General features: G+C 41.9%; 1 protein-coding gene across 2 annotated transcripts in view; it reads right to left on the bottom strand.

The window, feature by feature from the left end:
- LOC115263272 (uncharacterized) overlaps window positions 1-18172 on the bottom strand; it is a 31378-nt gene extending 13206 nt beyond the window's left edge. Inside the window, exons 1-2 of one of the 2 annotated variants that reach the window (XM_062846452.1) lie at window positions 17970-18172; window positions 17292-17894 (exon numbers count right to left, since the gene is read on the bottom strand). In XM_062846452.1, the coding sequence (XP_062702436.1) occupies window positions 17292-17890 (599 nt within the window). In that variant the 5' untranslated portion in view covers window positions 17891-17894; window positions 17970-18172. Of the gene's footprint in view, window positions 1-17291 lie in introns of both variants that reach the window. The other variant, XM_062846453.1, reaches the window with a different exon arrangement.
- Window positions 18173-20702: the final 2530 nt, after the last annotated feature.

Consider the following 20702-nt stretch of genomic DNA (forward strand, 5'->3'; position numbering starts at 1 on the left):
GAAGAATTTTTTTAGGTTCATAATAATTTAGTATAATTTTGTTTTTTCTCTCATTTTCATATTTTTTTTCTCTCTTTATTCTCATTTCTTAGTATATTTTCTCATATTATTTTGTTTTTCAAATTGTTGAATTTGTTTAAATTTGCTTTGAATATACGGTACATCAATCCTTACTGAATAAAGATAGATTTTGGTATAAAAATTAGTTGAATAAATAATTAAAATGGATAAATTACCCTATGCTGAACATTTAAACCAAGAGGAGGTCGATTACGAACTCCTCATTCGAGGTGAATTAGAAGAAATTGGTGAAGTTGATCTTGCAAGTAAGCAAAGGCATCTGAGGACCTTGTTCAAGTCCGATTCAAAAAACATGAAAAATTATCCGTCGCCGTATAATATTATGGAAGAATATGATTACATAGACGGTAGATTAACGGATCTGGTGAAAGCTCTTAAACGAGGGTTTGAGCAGCGATATGTTTCACGTTTGCTACATTATTACTATCGTGCTAAAAGATGCCTTTCAGAAAATCCGGAAGAGAATAAATTAAAAAGGGATTTGATTCGTCGTATAGGGGAGTGTATGAAAGAGTATAAGGTAGGACCACCAGCATCTCCAACTGTGCAACAAATAAATAGCATGTTGAACGAAGCGGATAGGGTTGACTTAGCACAAGCTCTTCCAACTGAGACAGTTAAATCTCCTTTTGGTCGAGTAGCAGAAAAGAAACAAACTATAAGTACGCCTGAGGGTACGCCCAAGTATACAGGAACAACACCAAAGATTCAAGGTGGAGACTTTGGGAATGCCGCTCTCAGCAAATCAGCAGAGGTTGAAAATGCAGATGAGGATCGAAAGGTAATGCAGCAGAAAATAGACCACTTAGAGCGTATGCTTGAAAGCGTAACTAAGCTGTTGTTAGAGCGGGAGTCACACGAAGTCCATCAGGAAAGGAACCAGCAAAATGAACGTTCGGTAGGGAAATTGCACAACTCTGGATTGTTCACACGACCCAATTCAGGCTCTAGCGACGAGGAAGATAACCTTAGACATCTGAAGAGCAACAGACATTACGCCGTAGCTCGCGATCAACAACAAGGAGCAAGAAACTCGGGACGATTCCAGGACCATTACGAGTCAGAGGACGGACGGGAATCGCGGGTGAGTGAGGGAAGTAGGAGAAGTGTAGGAAGGCGGATAAATCTGGTGGAACGTAGACGGGAAGATGGGATCAGGGATCACATTAATCGCGTTGAGAAATGGAAATTGAGATTTTCAGGAGACTCAAGGTCAGTCACAGTCGAAAACTTTTTATACAAACTGAAGAAAATTGCGGAACGAGAGGGTGTTTCAGATCAACAACTTTTGAGGGATATCCATCTTCTACTGGAAGGTCCGGCGTCCGATTGGTTTTTTACCTTCGTGGACGAACTGAATGATTGGGAAACTTTTGAGAGGCTAATTAAGTATCGCTTTGGGAACCCGAACCAGGACCAGGGCATCAGGCAAAAGATACACGATCGGAAGCAGTTACGTGGCGAATCTTTCATCGCGTTTGTAACTGAAATTGAAAAACTAAATCGGATGCTATCGAAACCGTTGTCGAACATAAGGAAGTTCGAAGTCATCTGGGATAATATGCGCCAACACTATCGATCTAAAATCTCGATTGTTGACGTTCAAGATCTACAGCAGCTGGTTAAACTCAACCACAGAATCGACGCAGCGGACCCGAATCTCCATCAGATGGGTGAACCGAGACGGTCGGTAAATGCGGTGGAGGCGGAGGAATCCGACTGTGATAGCGATGAATCGGCTACCATCAACAGTATGCGACCACGTCAGACAAAACCGAACAAACCTTCGACACCACAACATCAATTCCAGCAATCGCGAGGAACCAGTCAACCAACAGCGGATAACATGGATTCGACAGCTCAGCGAAATTGTTGGAACTGCCAGCAACCAGGTCACAGCTGGAGAGAATGCAGAAAACCGAAGGTAATCTTCTGTTATGGTTGCGGGAATTTAGGACGCACAATTCGTTGCTGTGAGCGATGCTCAGCAACAAATCGATTTTCTACCGATCAGGGAAACTAAACAAGGGAGTTGGTAGTGGGAATCGCACCACCCCTGAAGCGACACAGGTTCCCAAGTCAAAGACAACATTAACTGATTTTGATCCTCTAAGCAGAATACACCATATACGAGTCAGCATAACAAAATGTCCTCATATTCGAGTTAGAGTATTCGAGACGGAAATGGAAGCGCTATTGGACTCTGGAGCCGGGGTAAGCGTAATCAATTCACCAGAGTTAGCGGAATTGTATGGGTTGAGAATTCTTCCAGCTTCGGTGCGAGTGAGCACAGCAGATGGAACGGAATACAAGTGCTTAGGTTACTTGAATATTCCTTTCTCGTATAAGGGTATAACAAAAGTAGTGCCCACTATTATCGTTCCTCAAATATCGAGATCACTCATTCTAGGGGCAGATTTTTGGGAATCGTTCGGCATTAAGCCCATGATCGATGTCGGCAACGGTCCCGAGAAGATTGAGACCCTAGATGCATCTGACCGAGCTCATATTGTCTTCAACATTGAACCGACGACTGAATTGCCGAAGGTGGACGAAAAGGAACCGGACGAAACCCTGGATATTCCGGCTTTCGACGTACCTCCAGAACCAGTTCCAGATAATATAGAAACAGAACATGAACTATCGGAAAGCGACAGACAAAAACTGATCGAAACGATCAAACTATTTGAATTCACAGCACCTGGAAAACTAGGACGAACAGACCTCATTCAACATGAGATCATTCTCAAAGAGGACGCTAAGCCTAGAAACCAACCGGTGTACAAATGCTCACCTTTCATTCAGAAAGAAATCGACGATGAGATTGAGCGTTTTAAACAACTGGATGCGATTGAAGAATGTTTTAGTGAATGGACAAACCCTCTTGTACCGGTGCGAAAGTCCAACGGTAAGATTAGAGTCTGTCTAGACTCGCGGCGCATCAATGCCATGACAGTAAAAGATGCATACCCCATGCAAAATATGCAAGATATTTTTCACAGGCTAGGCCATGCAAAATACTACTCAATCATCGACTTAAAAGATGCGTATTTTCAAATACCATTAAAAGAGGAATGCAGAAACTACACCGCATTCCGCACATCAAAAGGCCTATTTCGATTTAAGGTATGCCCGTTCGGGCTCACAAACGCGCCATTTACGATGTGCCGTTTGATGAACAAAGTCATTGGATTCGATCTGCAGCCTTTTGTATTTGTTTATCTCGATGACATCGTTATCGCCACTGAAAGTCTAGACGAACACCTCCGGTTACTTGGCATCGTCGCAGAACGTCTCAGGAAAGCTCAGCTGACAATTTCCTTAGAAAAATCACGTTTTTGCAGAAAAAAAGTTATGTACCTCGGTTATCTTTTGACGGAAAGGGGAGTTTCCATTGACCGTTCGAGAATCCAGCCCATTCTGGATTACGCCCGGCCAAAATCTGTTAAGGACATTAGAAGACTCATGGGTCTAGCTGGTTTCTACCAGAGATTCATTCAAGAATACAGCAGAATCACAGCGCCGATAACGGACTTGTTGAAAAAGGAGAAGAAGTTTACGTGGACCGAGGAGGCAGAGGTCGCTTTTACGGAACTCAAGTCAGTGCTAACCTCAGCGCCAATTTTGGCGAACCCCGACTTCACCAAACCTTTCGTCATTGAATCCGATGCTTCAGAAAACGCGGTGGGAGCTGCCTTAGTTCAGAACCAAGAAGGCGAAACTAGGGTAGTCGGATATTTTAGCAAAAAACTTAGCTCTACTCAGAGAAAGTACTCCGCAGTGGAGAAAGAATGCTTAGGCGTTCTGTTAGCGATCGATAATTTCCGTCATTACGTGGAAGGGACGAGATTTAAGGTAGTCACGGACGCAAGAAGCTTACTGTGGCTATTTAAGATAGGAGCAGAATCGGGGAACTCGAAGCTGTTGCGCTGGGCCCTCCGTATTCAATCATACGATATCGAGCTAGAATATCGTAGAGGCAAAAATAATATAACGGCAGACTGCCTCTCAAGATCGATCGAGTCGTTAATGGTTGTTCAACCGGACCCAAATTACGAAGAACTTGCGGCAAACATCCAGGCCGATCCCGTACGTCACGGCGAGTATCGAGTGATAGATGGGCAGATTTTTAAATACGTTAAGAACTCCAGTCGTCAGAAGGATCCACGATTCTTATGGAAGCGTCTACCGACAGAAGCGGAAAGGGTCCCTATCGTTCGACAGTTACATGAAAAAGCCCACTTTGGGTTCGAGAAAACAGTTGCGGCGGTCAAAGAGCGATTCTTTTGGCCAAGGATGAATCAACAAATTAGGAAAATTTGCAGAGAATGTTTAACTTGCCAAACGAGCAAGTCAGGGAACAAAAATGTGACCCCTCCAATGGGTTCCCAAAAACCAGTGGAATATCCCTGGCAATTTGTCACACTGGACTTTATAGGGCCACTACCGGTATCGGGAAAGAAGCGAAGCACTTGCTTATTGGTAGCGACGGACGTTTTTAGTAAGTTTGTGCTTGTCCAGCCATTTCGGGAAGCGAAAGCGGAGCCACTGATCGAATTCGTTGAGAATATGATCTTCAGGTTATTTGGAGTCCCTGAGATCATACTCACAGACAATGGTACACAATTTGTATCGAAAGCTTTCAAAGCCCTACTGCAGGAATACAACGTAAACCACTGGTTGACTCCTGCCTATCACCCGCAGGTAAACAACACAGAGCGGGTGAATAGGGTCATCACCACAGCTATCAGAGCGACCCTGAAAAAGGAACATAAACATTGGGCTGATGACATCCAGGCGATTGCGAATGCAATCCGCACAGCGGTCCACGACTCTACAAAATATAGTCCCTATTTTGTCGTATTTGGTCGAAATCAAGTTTCGGATGGAAGGGAATACGCCCAAATGCGGGACTTCACCAAAGCTGACCAAAATGATGAGACAGAGATAGCTGCGTCAAGAAAAAAACTGTTTGAGGAAGTTAAAGCGAACCTTGCGGCAGCTTATCGAAGGCATGAAAGAAACTACAATCTGCGTTCAAATGCTAGTTGCCCACGTTACGTTGCTGGAGAGAGGGTGCTCAAGAAAACGTTTGATTTGTCAGATAAGGGGAAAGGTTTCTGTAAGAAACTCGCCCCTTAATTTGAACCTTGTGTGATACGGAAAGTCCTGGGCACCCACACTTATGAGCTTGAAGATAATGCAGGAAAACGGATTGGGGTATTTTATGCCGACCAGCTTAAAAAGCTGAATGTATCGTCTCATCCAAACTAAAAATATTGACCTTAAGCTATGTGCCTCTTCAAGAGCAACAATGATTACGATGAGAACGAAATCCAAACAAAACACCTACGGGGCAAATTTTCTTCTAAAAGAAGTCGAAACCAATCAAGGAAAATGGTAGGGTAAAGTTGTTGGCATTGATCATCAGCTTGTGATGACACCCGTCAACAGTATACTCCATGAAGGCAAGAAAGAGCCGGGGCGATGACCTGTCCTAAGTAGTGGATCACCACGACGGCATAAAGCGAGCACCGGTGATGATTTCTTTAATCTTAGTAGTGGAGGTTTAAAAGGGAAGAACAAGCGATAAACAACAACCTGACCAAGAGTACTTGAGAGGAAACTCCGAAATCGACAAAAATTTTCAAAATTTATCAAGCTATGTACAATCTCAATCGAGTGACAATGAGGACAAGTCCCCTAAAAAGACCAACTACGGGTAGACACAATTTTCGTCCAAATCGGACATGAAACGAAGCGTTTCACTGTAAATATTCCCTTGTAAATATCCCTTTGTAAATAGTTAGATTAGTTAGTTAGTATAAGTCCTACGCTTCGCCCTGAATTATAGCTAGATTAGTACTTAGATTAGGTTAGTTAATATGAATGAATTCACTCACGATTTTCCTTGGATTTCCTTAGTTTTAGTCCATTTTTTCGAAGTAATTCTTCAGTTCCTTCATTATGGCATCTCATCCTTCGATTGTGGGTTTTTTGGTACCTAAAAGTCGAATGGTGGCATTAGTAATTTTCTTTTAAAAGTAAATTTTGATAATTAGAACAATAATTTACCTTTTCCATTAGTAGTATTTCCTCTTCCAGTTGAACTCGATCCAATTTTTTGAATTTTATTTAGTTTCTGCATTATCCTCAGTTTGTTTTACAGCTCCCATCCTTGTACTTCAATAGCAGCTCTACTTTATCGGCCGCCAATCTTTGTGTTGGGTCTGGTCGCCTTCCTCAATCATCCGTCCAATCCGAATCCTCATTTTTTGTTCGCATTTTTCCTCCCGTACAATCCGAGTCGTCCGCTTCCCGGAAAGCGGAACCGCTTCTCCCGTATCCAGCTCCAATCCATTTTTCGGCAGGTTCTTTCCGTTCACAACACCTCAAGTTGGTGGCTGCGCCGCCCCCGCGAGCGGCAGCTGCGAACATAAACAACAAACACCAAAAATTACTCTTTCAACTTAACACACCCGATAAACGATAAATTATCACTTCCCGTCGGATACTGGCACAACACAATAACACATTTTCACCCGTTTTCATAGTTTTTCCAACCGTTTTCACCCGAATTTCACTACTTTTTCCGAAATATTTCCGTAACCGCGACGATTTTATTCCGCGACGAACTGTCAAACTTTGTTTTGGTTCTCGCGAAGGGTGCACGACGTTGGCATGAGTGAGTGACTAGATATGAATGAAATGAATGCATGGATGAATGTTTCGCGTATACGAGGGGTGCTTGAATGGAAAATTTTTGTGTTCCATGTTTAAAGAATAATTTCGTTATCGGTGTTAGACACTGATGGTCAGAAATGTTCTAGCGTTTACGTTTTTGAGTTTCAATGATATGGATGATAGTTTCCGGATAGATTTCTGGGTAATTGTCCGTAAATTGAAACAGACCCCACTTTTAAGGTAAAGTCTATTGTATCCGCAATTCTTGGGGAAAGCCTGAGGTTGGATGCAGATATTCTTTGCCAGTTTATTTTTTCACTACGGTGATAGTTACCGAGAATTCTCACCCGTTGCTTGGTTGATATACCGAGGTTGGTGAAGATTTCTTTTTAAGTTTATGTCTGTTTGTCGGGATTTTTTTTAATTTTTTCGCTATGTTTTGATGATTTTGTTTTCTTGATTTGTTTGAGTAAGAATGTGCTGCCAACGATCTGACCGATAGTTTCCGTTTGTTTATTTGCTTGATCAAGACCAATATTGCCAAACCAGTATTTTTTTGTATATAGATTTTCCTGTAAATAGTTTGTAAAATTTTTTTTAAGTAATTGTATTTTATTTTCTCTTGAATTTCTGCTGGAGACCGGAGTTGAAAAACGCTGATGGTCAGTAGCAGACGCAGTCAACGGATTGCGCTCTGAAAATTGAGGAAGAGTCTTTCGAGACGATGAAACCATATGACCCCAGAAGTTAAAAGAGATTATAAAATCAAACAAATGACCTTCGAAAATTTGATTGATGATCGAAAATCCATTTTCGTTATCAATCAAATTTTCGAAAATTTAGTAAGGAATGATGTAACAGTACCATGAATTAATTGAGATAAAAGTTGTACAGACCACCAGAGATAAATGAATTTCACTATTGGATTACCCCTTGAAATCAATATTTGAATTTGAGTATCTGAGTAGCGTAGAACTCACTGAGTTCCCTTGCCACACACCGCAGACCACAAACTAAATGAGTTCCTGAGAGATCTCTGGCGCCAAATTAGAAACCTTTAGCCAAGCGACCATGTGATGATCTACGGGCATCGACCTGTCCAAGTTCTTTTCAAGTATCGTTGACCCGACCTGCCTTTGAATATCTTCGGGTGGGTAATGAATTGGAAGCTCGGATCAACTTTGGGGAAAGGGGATGCTTTCTCCCGACAATTCAGGATTTTGGTGTGCGTGAAGGCGAATTTTAGTTCTTCGCGAAATTAACTTCGTTAATTTCACGTAATATCCGGGGACGAATATTTTTAGAACTCGCGCTTTATCTGAGGACCTTGAGACTTTACTCGATCACTTCGTTCAGGTCCGCGGAAGAGTCGAGAACGGTCCGAGCAGTAATTCGCGCCGTGGTGTGTTCAAGAAGGTGAACTTAGTAAAGTGTGAAAGTGCTTCAAGATTTGCTAATTTAGATTATCCCATTTAATTTCCCTCTACATAGTTAGTTTAGCTAGGCAGATAGTGCATAGTGCGATTTTGGCGGTTTTCTGGTGCGAGCGTAGACTTGCGGATAAAGCGGTAAGGCATATGTGCATAGTAGTATCACGTGCGGTGTTCAATACCCGGCATTGGTGTCTTTTTGTTAGATTTGTGGCAAGTTGCGGAAGCCCGGCACACCACCACCCCCCGTTTTAAGAACGACCGTTTTCGTCCCGCCTTCCTGCTACGAAGACGTGTACCCGGCGGTACACGTGGCCGGAGAGGGCAGCGTACGTTATTCCCGCGCCCTAGGCAGGGCAGTAGCAACGGGTCCGGCTTTGAGCCGGCCATCGTCCATTTGGAAAGTGTCCCGAGTGGAAACAAGCGTCCAAAAAGTTTTTTCGTTCGGATTCGATCCGGCGACGACCAGCGTGGCAAGCACGACCGAGTCCACTACACCACCGGCGGTGACGATCGTCGGTGCGACGGCCGTACCCCGTCGATAAGACCACAAATCCCCGTGGGAGGCGCCGTTTGAGAACGGCCACACCAGCGAAGTCGAGTAGGAGATTCCCACCAGGAGTCAAAGGGAGAGCGCGTGTTGCACGCGCGCAGAATTGCACCGTAGCCGCAAATGCCCCCACGTAGATAGACAGCGTCCAAACCGTAAGTAGCATGCATGCTTTCTTTTTCCCATGCGCATGGTGAGATCTTGCCCCTAGCCTTAGCCAATCTAGCTAGCGTGGCCGCTGCAAATTAGTCTCTACCGTTAGCCATACGCGTAAGCGCCCGGCAGTAGGCTGCAGCATAAAGTTTGAGTTGCCCCTTGGCAAATGAATACCGCACCGCACTTTGCCAGAGAACCGCACGAATGAACTGTTAGCTAGTGAGTGAGAGGGAAATGAATTAGAATAGGCCTAGAATAAGTATCTGAATTCGATGTCGATAGAGTAGAAGTTTAAATATAGAATAGATGTTGAATTGGTTGCAATAAATGGGTTTTGAATTACACCGCAATACAAATGTTTTTTTTTTTTTTTTTTTTATCTAGTTCGTTTATTTAAAGGCTCATTTGCCGTTACCAGCTTTACGGAGCCGAAATTCATGGTTAATCGTAACTTACATAATTATAAAAATTATTATTTTTATTACTTCTTGAAAACACTCTCTTGCTGGACGGATAGTCCAAAACACGTTCCGCCGTATGAACCGTGGTTGGGGAACACTGGTCATCATTACAAGGTTTCTTTGTTTCAATTTCCTTCGCTTTTTTCGATCGTCGCCGCTTGTGTGTGACCACATTGTAATCAGCCGATGAGCTCGATGCATTGTCGTCGACGTCTGTCCAGTCATCGTCGTATTGTTTTCCTTCTTCAGTAGTAGGTACGTTCGATGGTTCATTTGGTACGGGATCAGATGTTTTATTCTGTTGGTCGTTTATTGATGGGAAATCAGACGGTTTAAATAAACCATCGGCAGATAATGATGCTGATGATGATGCCTGTGGGATTATACAAATGTTTCTGCACACTCTAATGGGAGAAGTCTGAAGCGGTAGATTTGGAGGTATTTTCGCACTTTCGGTTGGTTTTGATTCTTTTTTTAGTAATTTTTCTGGGGAGGTTGGCCCTGTTTACCAACCAAGGATATTCTCCTTTCTTTTGTGGCCGAATTGAATATTTGAAGTAAAGTCTTCCAGTGATGATAACCATCGCGAAACCCATTTTTGTCCTCGGCGGAAATCATCTTGCCGCACATTAATTTCTAGTTTTTCCACGACTTCCCAGTCGTAAAGCACCCTGTTCCCTTGATCAGCCAACTCGTTTCCCGCCCAATCATTTTGGGAAAACTTTTACCCTCCCCTAAAAGGGTCTCACCAGGTCGGGCAACCTTAAAACGGTAAATGGTCTCCGTAAGGAGTGGCGCTTAAGCCATTTAACTATCATCCGGGAAACTCGTAAGGCTGTCGGGTTACAGAATCTAGTGTGCTCCTAAGCTTGGAATGAGCTTAGAAAGCGCAAAATAATCTCCGAATGCATTTGACTTGCATTTGCATCACATAGAATCTAGTGTGCTCCTAAGCTTGGAATGAGCTTAGAAAGCGCAAAATAATCTCCGAATGCATTTGACTTGCATCTGCATCACATAGAATCTAGTGTGCTCCTAAGCTTGGAATGAGCTTAGGAAGCGCAAAATAATCTCCGAATGCATTTGACTTGCATTTGCATCACATAGAATGTAGTGTGCTCCTAAGCTTAGAATGAGCTTAGGAAGCGCAAAATAATCCCAGAATGCATTTGAGTTGCATTTGCATCACATAGAATCTAGTGTGCTCCTAAGCTTGGAATGAGCTTAGGAAGCGCAAAATAATCTCCGAATGCATTTGACTTGCATTTGCATCACATAGAATCTAGTGTGCTCCTAAGCTTAGAATGAGCTTAGGAAGCGCAAAATAATCCCAGAATGCATTTGACTTGCATTTGCATCACATAGAATCTAGTGTGCTCCTAAGCTTGGAATGAGCTTAGAAAGCGCAAAATAATCTCCGAATGCATTTGACTTGCATTTGCATCACATAGAATCTAGTGTGCTCCTAAGCTTAGAATGAGCTTAGGAAGCGCAAAATAATCCCAGAATGCATTTGACTTGCATCTGCATCACATAGAATCTAGTGTACTCCTAAGCTTGGAATGAGCTTAGGAAGCGCAAAATAATCTCCGAATGCATTTGACTTGCATTTGCATCACATAGAATGTAGTGTGCTCCTAAGCTTAGAATGAGCTTAGGAAGCGCAAAATAATCCCAGAATGCATTTGACTTGCATTTGCATCACATAGAATCTAGTGTGCTCCTAAGCTTGGAATTAGCTTAGGAAGCGCAAAATAATCTCCGAATGCATTTGACTTGCATTTGCATCACATAGAATCTAGTGTGCTCCTAAGCTTAGAATGAGCTTAGGAAGCGCAAAATAATCCCAGAATGCATTTGACTTGCATTTGCATCACATAGAATCTAGTGTGCTCCTAAGCTTGGAATGAGCTTAGAAAGCGCAAAATAATCCCAGAATGCATTTGACTTGCATTTGCATCACATAGAATGTAGTGTGCTCCTAAGCTTAGAATGAGCTTAGGAAGCGCAAAATAATCTCCGAATGCATTTGACTTGCATTTGCATCACATAGAATGTAGTGTGCTCCTAAGCTTAGAATGAGCTTAGGAAGCGCAAAATAATCCCAGAATGCATTTGAGTTGCATTTGCATCACATAGAATCTAGTGTGCTCCTAAGCTTGGAATGAGCTTAGGAAGCGCAAAATAATCTCCGAATGCATTTGACTTGCATTTGCATCACATAGAATCTAGTGTGCTCCTAAGCTTAGAATGAGCTTAGGAAGCGCAAAATAATCCCAGAATGCATTTGACTTGCATTTGCATCACATAGAATCTAGTGTGCTCCTAAGCTTGGAATGAGCTTAGGAAGCGCAAAATAATCTCCGAATGCATTTGACTTGCATTTGCATCACATAGAATCTAGTGTGCTCCTAAGCTTGGAATGAGCTTAGAAAGCGCAAAATAATCTCCGAATGCATTTGACTTGCATTTGCATCACATAGAATCTAGTGTGCTCCTAAGCTTGGAATGAGCTTAGGAAGCGCAAAATAATCCCAGAATGCATTTGACTTGCATTTGCATCACATAGAATCTAGTGTGCTCCTAAGCTTGGAATGAGCTTAGGAAGCGCAAAATAATCTCCGAATGCATTTGACTTGCATTTGCATCACATAGAATCTAGTGTGCTCCTAAGCTTGGAATGAGCTTAGAAAGCGCAAAATAATCTCAGAATGCATTTGACTTGCATTTGCATCACATAGAATCTAGTGTGCTCCTAAGCTTGGAATGAGCTTAGAAAGCGCAAAATAATCTCCGAATGCATTTGACTTGCATTTGCATCACATAGAATCTAGTGTGCTCCTAAGCTTGGAATGAGCTTAGGAAGCGCAAAATAATCCCAGAATGCATTTGACTTGCATTTGCATCACATAGAATCTAGTGTGCTCCTAAGCTTGGAATGAGCTTAGAAAGCGCAAAATAATCTCAGAATGCATTTGACTTGCATTTGCATCACATAGAATCTAGTGTGCTCCTAAGCTTGGAATGAGCTTAGAAAGCGCAAAATAATCTCAGAATGCATTTGACTTGCATTTGCATCACATAGAATCTAGTGTGCTCCTAAGCTTGGAATGAGCTTAGAAAGCGCAAAATAATCTCAGAATGCATTTGACTTGCATTTGCATCACATAGAATCTAGTGTGCTCCTAAGCTTGGAATGAGCTTAGGAAGCGCAAAATAATCTCCGAATGCATTTGACTTGCATTTGCATCACATAGAATCTAGTGTGCTCCTAAGCTTGGAATGAGCTTAGGAAGCGCAAAATAATCCCAGAATGCATTTGACTTGCATTTGCATCACATAGAATCTAGTGTGCTCCTAAGCTTGGAATGAGCTTAGGAAGCGCAAAATAATCCCAGAATGCATTTGACTTGCATTTGCATCACATAGAATCTAGTGTGCTCCTAAGCTTGGAATGAGCTTAGGAAGCGCAAAATAATCCCAGAATGCATTTGACTTGCATTTGCATCACATAGAATCTAGTGTGCTCCTAAGCTTGGAATGAGCTTAGAAAGCGCAAAATAATCTCCGAATGCATTTGACTTGCATTTGCATCACATAGAATCTAGTGTGCTCCTAAGCTTGGAATGAGCTTAGAAAGCGCAAAATAATCTCCGAATGCATTTGACTTGCACCTGCATCACATAGAATCTAGTGTGCTCCTAAGCTTGGAATGAGCTTAGGAAGCGCAAAATAATCTCCGAATGCATTTGACTTGCATCTGCATCACATAGAATCTAGTGTGCTCCTAAGCTTGGAATGAGCTTAGGAAGCGCAAAATAATCTCCGAATGCATTTGACTTGCATCTGCATCACATAGAATCTAGTGTGCTCCTAAGCTTGGAATGAGCTTAGAAAGCGCAAAATAATCTCCGAATGCATTTGACTTGCATCTGCATCACATAGAATCTAGTGTGCTCCTAAGCTTGGAATGAGCTTAGGAAGCGCAAAATAATCTCCGAATGCATTTGACTTGCATTTGCATCACATAGAATGTAGTGTGCTCCTAAGCTTGGAATGAGCTTAGGAAGCGCAAAATAATCTCCGAATGCATTTGACTTGCATCTGCATCACATAGAATCTAGTGTACTCCTAAGCTTGGAATGAGCTTAGGAAGCGCAAAATAATCTCCGAATGCATTTGACTTGCATTTGCATCACATAGAATGTAGTGTGCTCCTAAGCTTAGAATGAGCTTAGGAAGCGCAAAATAATCCCAGAATGCATTTGACTTGCATTTGCATCACATAGAATCTAGTGTGCTCCTAAGCTTGGAATGAGCTTAGGAAGCGCAAAATAATCTCCGAATGCATTTGACTTGCATCTGCATCACATAGAATCTAGTGTACTCCTAAGCTTGGAATGAGCTTAGGAAGCGCAAAATAATCTCCGAATGCATTTGACTTGCATTTGCATCACATAGAATGTAGTGTGCTCCTAAGCTTAGAATGAGCTTAGGAAGCGCAAAATAATCTCCGAATGCATTTGACTTGCATCTGCATCACATAGAATCTAGTGTACTCCTAAGCTTAGAATGAGCTTAGGAAGCGCAAAATAATCCCAGAATGCATTTGCCTTGCATTTGCATCACATAGAATCTAGTGTGCTCCTAAGCTTGGAATGAGCTTAGGAAGCGCAAAATAATCTCCGAATGCATTAAACTTGCATTTGCATCACATAGAATCTAGTGTGCTCCTAAGCTTAGAATTAGCTTAGGAAGCGCAAAATAATCCCAGAATGCATTTGACTTGCATTTGCATCACATAGAATCTAGTGTGCTCCTAAGCTTGGAATGAGCTTAGGAAGCGCAAAATAATCCCAGAATGCATTTGACTTGCATTTGCATCACATAGAATCTAGTGTGCTCCTAAGCTTGGAATGAGCTTAGAAAGCGCAAAATAATCTCAGAATGCATTTGACTTGCATTTGCATCACATAGAATCTAGTGTGCTCCTAAGCTTGGAATGAGCTTAGAAAGCGCAAAATAATCTCCGAATGCATTTGACTTGCATTTGCATCACATAGAATCTAGTGTGCTCCTAAGCTTGGAATGAGCTTAGGAAGCGCAAAATAATCCCAGAATGCATTTGACTTGCATTTGCATCACATAGAATCTAGTGTGCTCCTAAGCTTGGAATGAGCTTAGAAAGCGCAAAATAATCTCCGAATGCATTTGACTTGCATTTGCATCACATAGAATCTAGTGTGCTCCTAAGCTTGGAATGAGCTTAGGAAGCGCAAAATAATCCCAGAATGCATTTGACTTGCATTTGCATCACATAGAATCTAGTGTGCTCCTAAGCTTGGAATGAGCTTAGAAAGCGCAAAATAATCTCAGAATGCATTTGACTTGCATTTGCATCACATAGAATCTAGTGTGCTCCTAAGCTTGGAATGAGCTTAGAAAGCGCAAAATAATCTCCGAATGCATTTGACTTGCATTTGCATCACATAGAATCTAATGTGCTCCTAAGCTTGGAATGAGCTTAGGAAGCGCAAAATAATCTCCGAATGCATTTGACTTGCATTTGCATCACATAGAATCTAGTGTGCTCCTAAGCTTGGAATGAGCTTAGAAAGCGCAAAATAATCTCCGAATGCATTTGACTTGCATTTGCATCACATAGAATCTAGTGTGCTCCTAAGCTTGGAATGAGCTTAGGAAGCGCAAAATAATCCCAGAATGCATTTGACTTGCATTTGCATCACATAGAATCTAGTGTGCTCCTAAGCTTGGAATGAGCTTAGAAAGCGCAAAATAATCTCCGAATGCATTTGACTTGCATTTGCATCACATAGAATCTAGTGTGCTCCTAAGCTTGGAATGAGCTTAGGAAGCGCAAAATAATCCCAGAATGCATTTGACTTGCATTTGCATCACATAGAATCTAGTGTGCTCCTAAGCTTGGAATGAGCTTAGGAAGCGCAAAATAATCCCAGAATGCATTTGACTTGCATTTGCATCACATAGAATCTAGTGTGCTCCTAAGCTTGGAATGAGCTTAGAAAGCGCAAAATAATCTCAGAATGCATTTGACTTGCATTTGCATCACATAGAATCTAGTGTGCTCCTAAGCTTGGAATGAGCTTAGAAAGCGCAAAATAATCTCCGAATGCATTTGACTTGCATTTGCATCACATAGAATCTAGTGTGCTCCTAAGCTTGGAATGAGCTTAGAAAGCGCAAAATAATCTCCGAATGCATTTGACTTGCATTTGCATCACATAGAATCTAGTGTGCTCCTAAGCTTGGAATGAGCTTAGAAAGCGCAAAATAATCTCAGAATGCATTTGACTTGCATTTGCATCACATAGAATCTAGTGTGCTCCTAAGCTTGGAATGAGCTTAGGAAGCGCAAAATAATCCCAGAATGCATTTGACTTGCATTTGCATCACATAGAATCTAGTGTGCTCCTAAGCTTGGAATGAGCTTAGGAAGCGCAAAATAATCCCAGAATGCATTTGACTTGCATTTGCATCACATAGAATCTAGTGTGCTCCTAAGCTTGGAATGAGCTTAGGAAGCGCAAAATAATCCCAGAATGCATTTGACTTGCATTTGCATCACATAGAATCTAGTGTGCTCCTAAGCTTGGAATGAGCTTAGGAAGCGCAAAATAATCCCAGAATGCATTTGACTTGCATTTGCATCACATAGAATCTAGTGTGCTCCTAAGCTTGGAATGAGCTTAGAAAGCGCAAAATAATCTCCGAATGCATTTGACTTGCATTTGCATCACATAGAATCTAGTGTGCTCCTAAGCTTGGAATGAGCTTAGGAAGCGCAAAATAATCCCAGAATGCATTTGACTTGCATTTGCATCACATAGAATCTAGTGTGCTCCTAAGCTTGGAATGAGCTTAGGAAGCGCAAAATAATCCCAGAATGCATTTGACTTGCATTTGCATCACATAGAATCTAGTGTGCTCCTAAGCTTGGAATGAGCTTAGGAAGCGCAAAATAATCCCAGAATGCATTTGACTTGCATTTGCATCACATAGAATCTAGTGTGCTCCTAAGCTTGGAATGAGCTTAGAAAGCGCAAAATAATCTCAGAATGCATTTGACTTGCATTTGCATCACATAGAATCTAGTGTGCTCCTAAGCTTGGAATGAGCTTAGAAAGCGCAAAATAATCTCCGAATGCATTTGACTTGCATTTGCATCACATAGAATCTAGTGTGCTCCTAAGCTTGGAATGAGCTTAGGAAGCGCAAAATAATCCCAGAATGCATTTGACTTGCATTTGCATCACATAGAATCTAGTGTGCTCCTAAGCTTGGAATGAGCTTAGAAAGCGCAAAATAATCTCCGAATGCATTTGACTTGCATTTGCATCACATAGAATCTAGTGTGCTCCTAAGCTTGGAATGAGCTTAGGAAGCGCAAAATAATCCCAGAATGCATTTGACTTGCATTTGCATCACATAGAATCTAGTGTGCTCCTAAGCTTGGAATGAGCTTAGAAAGCGCAAAATAATCTCAGAATGCATTTGACTTGCATTTGCATCACATAGAATCTAGTGTGCTCCTAAGCTTGGAATGAGCTTAGAAAGCGCAAAATAATCTCCGAATGCATTTGACTTGCATTTGCATCACATAGAATCTAGTGTGCTCCTTGGAATGAGCTTAGAAAGCGCAAAATAATCCCAGAATGCATTCGACTTGCATTTGCATCACATAGAATCTAGTGTACTCCTAAGCTTGACTTGCATTTGCATTTGACTTGCATTTGCATCACATAGAATCTAGTGTACTCCTAAGCTTGGAATGAGCTTAAGAGGTACAAAATCATCCGAGAATGCATTTAGTTTACATGCATGAGTACCCAAGCACTGTTCATAAATTCATAGAAATTTTGCGTGAAAAAACTTGAAATAGTAACTTACATGTTCAGCAGCAATATGGGCAGGCGCTCATACATTAGTATCGGATCTGTGCTAGTTATAAGAATAAAACGATGAGGAGGGGCGTATAGCTGAATAAACAGATGGTCTGGATTCCTTTTGTGAATCGAAGATCTTGCCCGCCATCGATATCTTTTTTTCCGCATTGTATGGCTAACCGCACTGTGCCGTACATACAGACTGCTTCGAATCATCTTGAAACTTGCGCTTGCAATGGTCCAGACAGCAGGGCTACCTTCGCTTAGGAACGATGTCGCCACCCAAGCTGTAGTGATCTTCCCCGGGACCGCATTCTCGTAGTGCACATTTGTCTTCCGGTCGAGTATAGACCGCTCACCCATCACCTCGCTATCGTTATCTTCGCAGAAGTTGGAGTACGGTCTGAGATCCTTCGTAATATTCTTCTTGTCTACCTCCAAATGCCTCCCCGTCGGCACTGAAGCACGCCCGTTCCTGGGCCACACTAGCCGTTCCTGGGCCACACTTCTCCCTCGGCGACACAATCGGAGCTGCAATGTTTGCCGACAAAATCCTTTGTCATTGCATTCATTCAGCAACAACCCGGTAATCAGATAGCTCATCAACCTAAAATGGAAAGAATTGTATAATTTAAAAATTAACTTGTGTCGTAATATAAAATTATTTAATCATTTTACTTACTGCAAGGAATTTCGTCGTTGAAAAACGCAAAAAAACCGTTGACGATCGGATTTTCTGGCACTAGACGGTTGGTGTAAACAAAACGTACTAAACGATAAGCTTCCGACTGGGCGGTCTAAAAAGTTATCACTAACACAAATGCAAATGAGTGAAATGAGCGGAAAACGATAATTAGGCAATTTCGTCGGTAGGACTAGCTCTGCCGGCCCTCAGATCCTCGGCACACTAGGGCACAGCAGGGCACACTGGTAGACACATCGAAAAAACATTGGCACAATTGAAGTGTGTAGAGTGACTACCCCTTGAAAGCCGCAGATTTTTATTTTTAGCCGCCTTTTTCTATCTGTTTTAACGAAATTTCTAGAACTAGGCTAGTTCATCTCGGGACCTACGCTTTACTTCCCTTCCGAAGGAAAAACTCACATTTTTTTTGAGTTTGTCGGGAGTGAGATTCGATCCCAGGTCCTCGGCGCTTGGAGGCAGCTGGCGTAAGTCACTGAATATCACCAGATTTGTCTTCAGCACGATCAGAGTTTCCCATTGCTCATGTGTACATAAATGTGACAGCGAGCCTCCTACCAAATTGTCTCCCAGCTCTTCAAAATCGCAGTGTGCTGCGCTGCTAGGAGGCTCACGAAAATCTGATGGGTGCGAGCTTAGCGCCTAGCTCCCGGGGAGCTCGTCTCATGCGCTGCGTGAGCTGTTGGTATCTAAGGTGAAAAACAACTTCTTGGTAACGAAGAACCTCGACAACTTTTTTCCGTACACAACTCAAGTGTCTGGTTGGTCTATACGATACGACTAGGAACTCTCAATGCAAAGGTTAAGGTATCAATTCTCGTTCGTTTAGGAAGTTTTTGTAGTGAAATTTTCTAATTTAATCAGCGCATGAGACGAAGCTCATGAGACACATCTTGAGAAAAATGAGGCACACACCTTTCAGTCTCAAAATGTACAGAGCTCCTGGGAGCTCGCTTGCCATGTGGCTCCCGTACATGGGACTACAGCACGTGTACATCAACTCTGAGCACGATAAGCTGTTTGAATCAAAGCTATCATTTTGGCGGTGAATACTGAACCTTGATTTAGAAGACCTCGATTCTAATCGCAGGTTCAATCACTCCAAATCCTTCTTTGCCTTCTGCAAGTGAACCATCGGTAGAGGGATCAAGTCTCCCCATGTCACTGTTGTGCATACTAAGCTGAATTAATTAAAATGTGTTAACAACAGCCTTATTTGGATAAATAAGTTTGAAAGTATTTTATTCAAACTATGTGCTGTGAAATTTTGACACGATTTGGTTCAATTTTCACAAAGTTTTTGAGATTTTTCGGAATCGCCTAAAAGATTTCTGAAGGACTAAAAACAAACCATCAGCCGTTAAAAAATAATGCAATGTACAATCGAAATCACTTATAGCCAAAACATACACACCAAAATTTTTGAAATGCTTCCAGCACGCCAAAAATCAGCAAAAGAAATTGCTGAATTTCAGCAACATTTTTGCTGAATTTCAGCACAACTTTGCTGATCAACTGTCAAAATTGCTGGATGGTTCAGCAAGTTGAAAAAAAAAATTGCTGATACTCAGTAATTTGTATTGCTGAATGCAATCAGCACGCCAAAAATCAGCAAAGTTTGCTGATTACCAGCAAAAATATTTTGCAGTGTAGTCATTTGTCCAGGAGTAGTTTTGGAAAAATTATGCTAGAAGAAAGATGTTTTTGATTCCGAGCAAATATGGGGGGAACAAGTCTCCCCAGGGATCAAGTCTCCTCAGTCTCCCCTATAGCAGTTTAGTGATGGTAGTTTGGGTAACATTCCAAAAAAAGTTGGCGGAAAGTTTCTTTTGTCAAGTAAGCAGTTTTTCCAGATTTTACTTTTCTTTTATGGTCAAGTCAACGGATGGATTTTTCTTGTCCCATGCTCTGTGGAAAACTTCAATTTGCATATTTTTGGTAGCTGTTGCCCGGTCAGCATTGGAAAGCAGCACTATCTTTATGAAAAGTTGATTGCTGTCCTACCTACTTAGTTTTTTTTTTCTAAAGTTGCACATGCTTTCCTAATAATTGCTAAGGTAGCTCAGCTCTATATTCAAATAGAAGGCATCCACATTGAATTACAAGAGATAACATTGAAGATGTTCCAAGAGCTCCTGATGCTGTTCTAAGAACTCGGTTGTGAATTGGAGCAAGGTTTTCTATGTTATATTTTCATAGCAGCACTTATCCGTAGAAAAGTTTTGAGATAACAACCGTGTTTCCGATATGAAGCATGTTTTGTGGTCTTCTCCTCCTGATATTGCTAGTTAGTTTTGGTTTCTCTAGCGCCGTATCATTCATTCATTCATTGGTTCCCAGATTGGATATGAGTAGTACTCATTGAGTACCATGTCTTTGTAGCGAGTTCTCTAGGAACCTCGACAAGATAGCAACATTCTTTCTTCGGCAAAGATGTTCAGAACAACAACCTTCCTGGTGATGGATTTCATGATTTCGAATTTCCCCACTACGTAGCGCTAGTGTGCATAGTAGCTTCCGGTACGACTTTGGTGGGATGTAGCACGAGATGGAAGCCAGATAGGAAGATGTGGATAGTCAGTACTGCAGTTGACCGCTGACTGAGGCAGTACGAAACGAAATGCACCAACGGCAAGCTGTAAGGAATGTGCTACACTAACACTACGGTTGGAGATCAAAAGGATTTCGGTACAGAGATAAAAATGTGAACAA

Source organism: Aedes albopictus, chromosome 1, assembly GCF_035046485.1.
Source record: "Aedes albopictus strain Foshan chromosome 1, AalbF5, whole genome shotgun sequence".
NCBI lineage: Eukaryota > Metazoa > Arthropoda > Insecta > Diptera > Culicidae > Aedes > Aedes albopictus.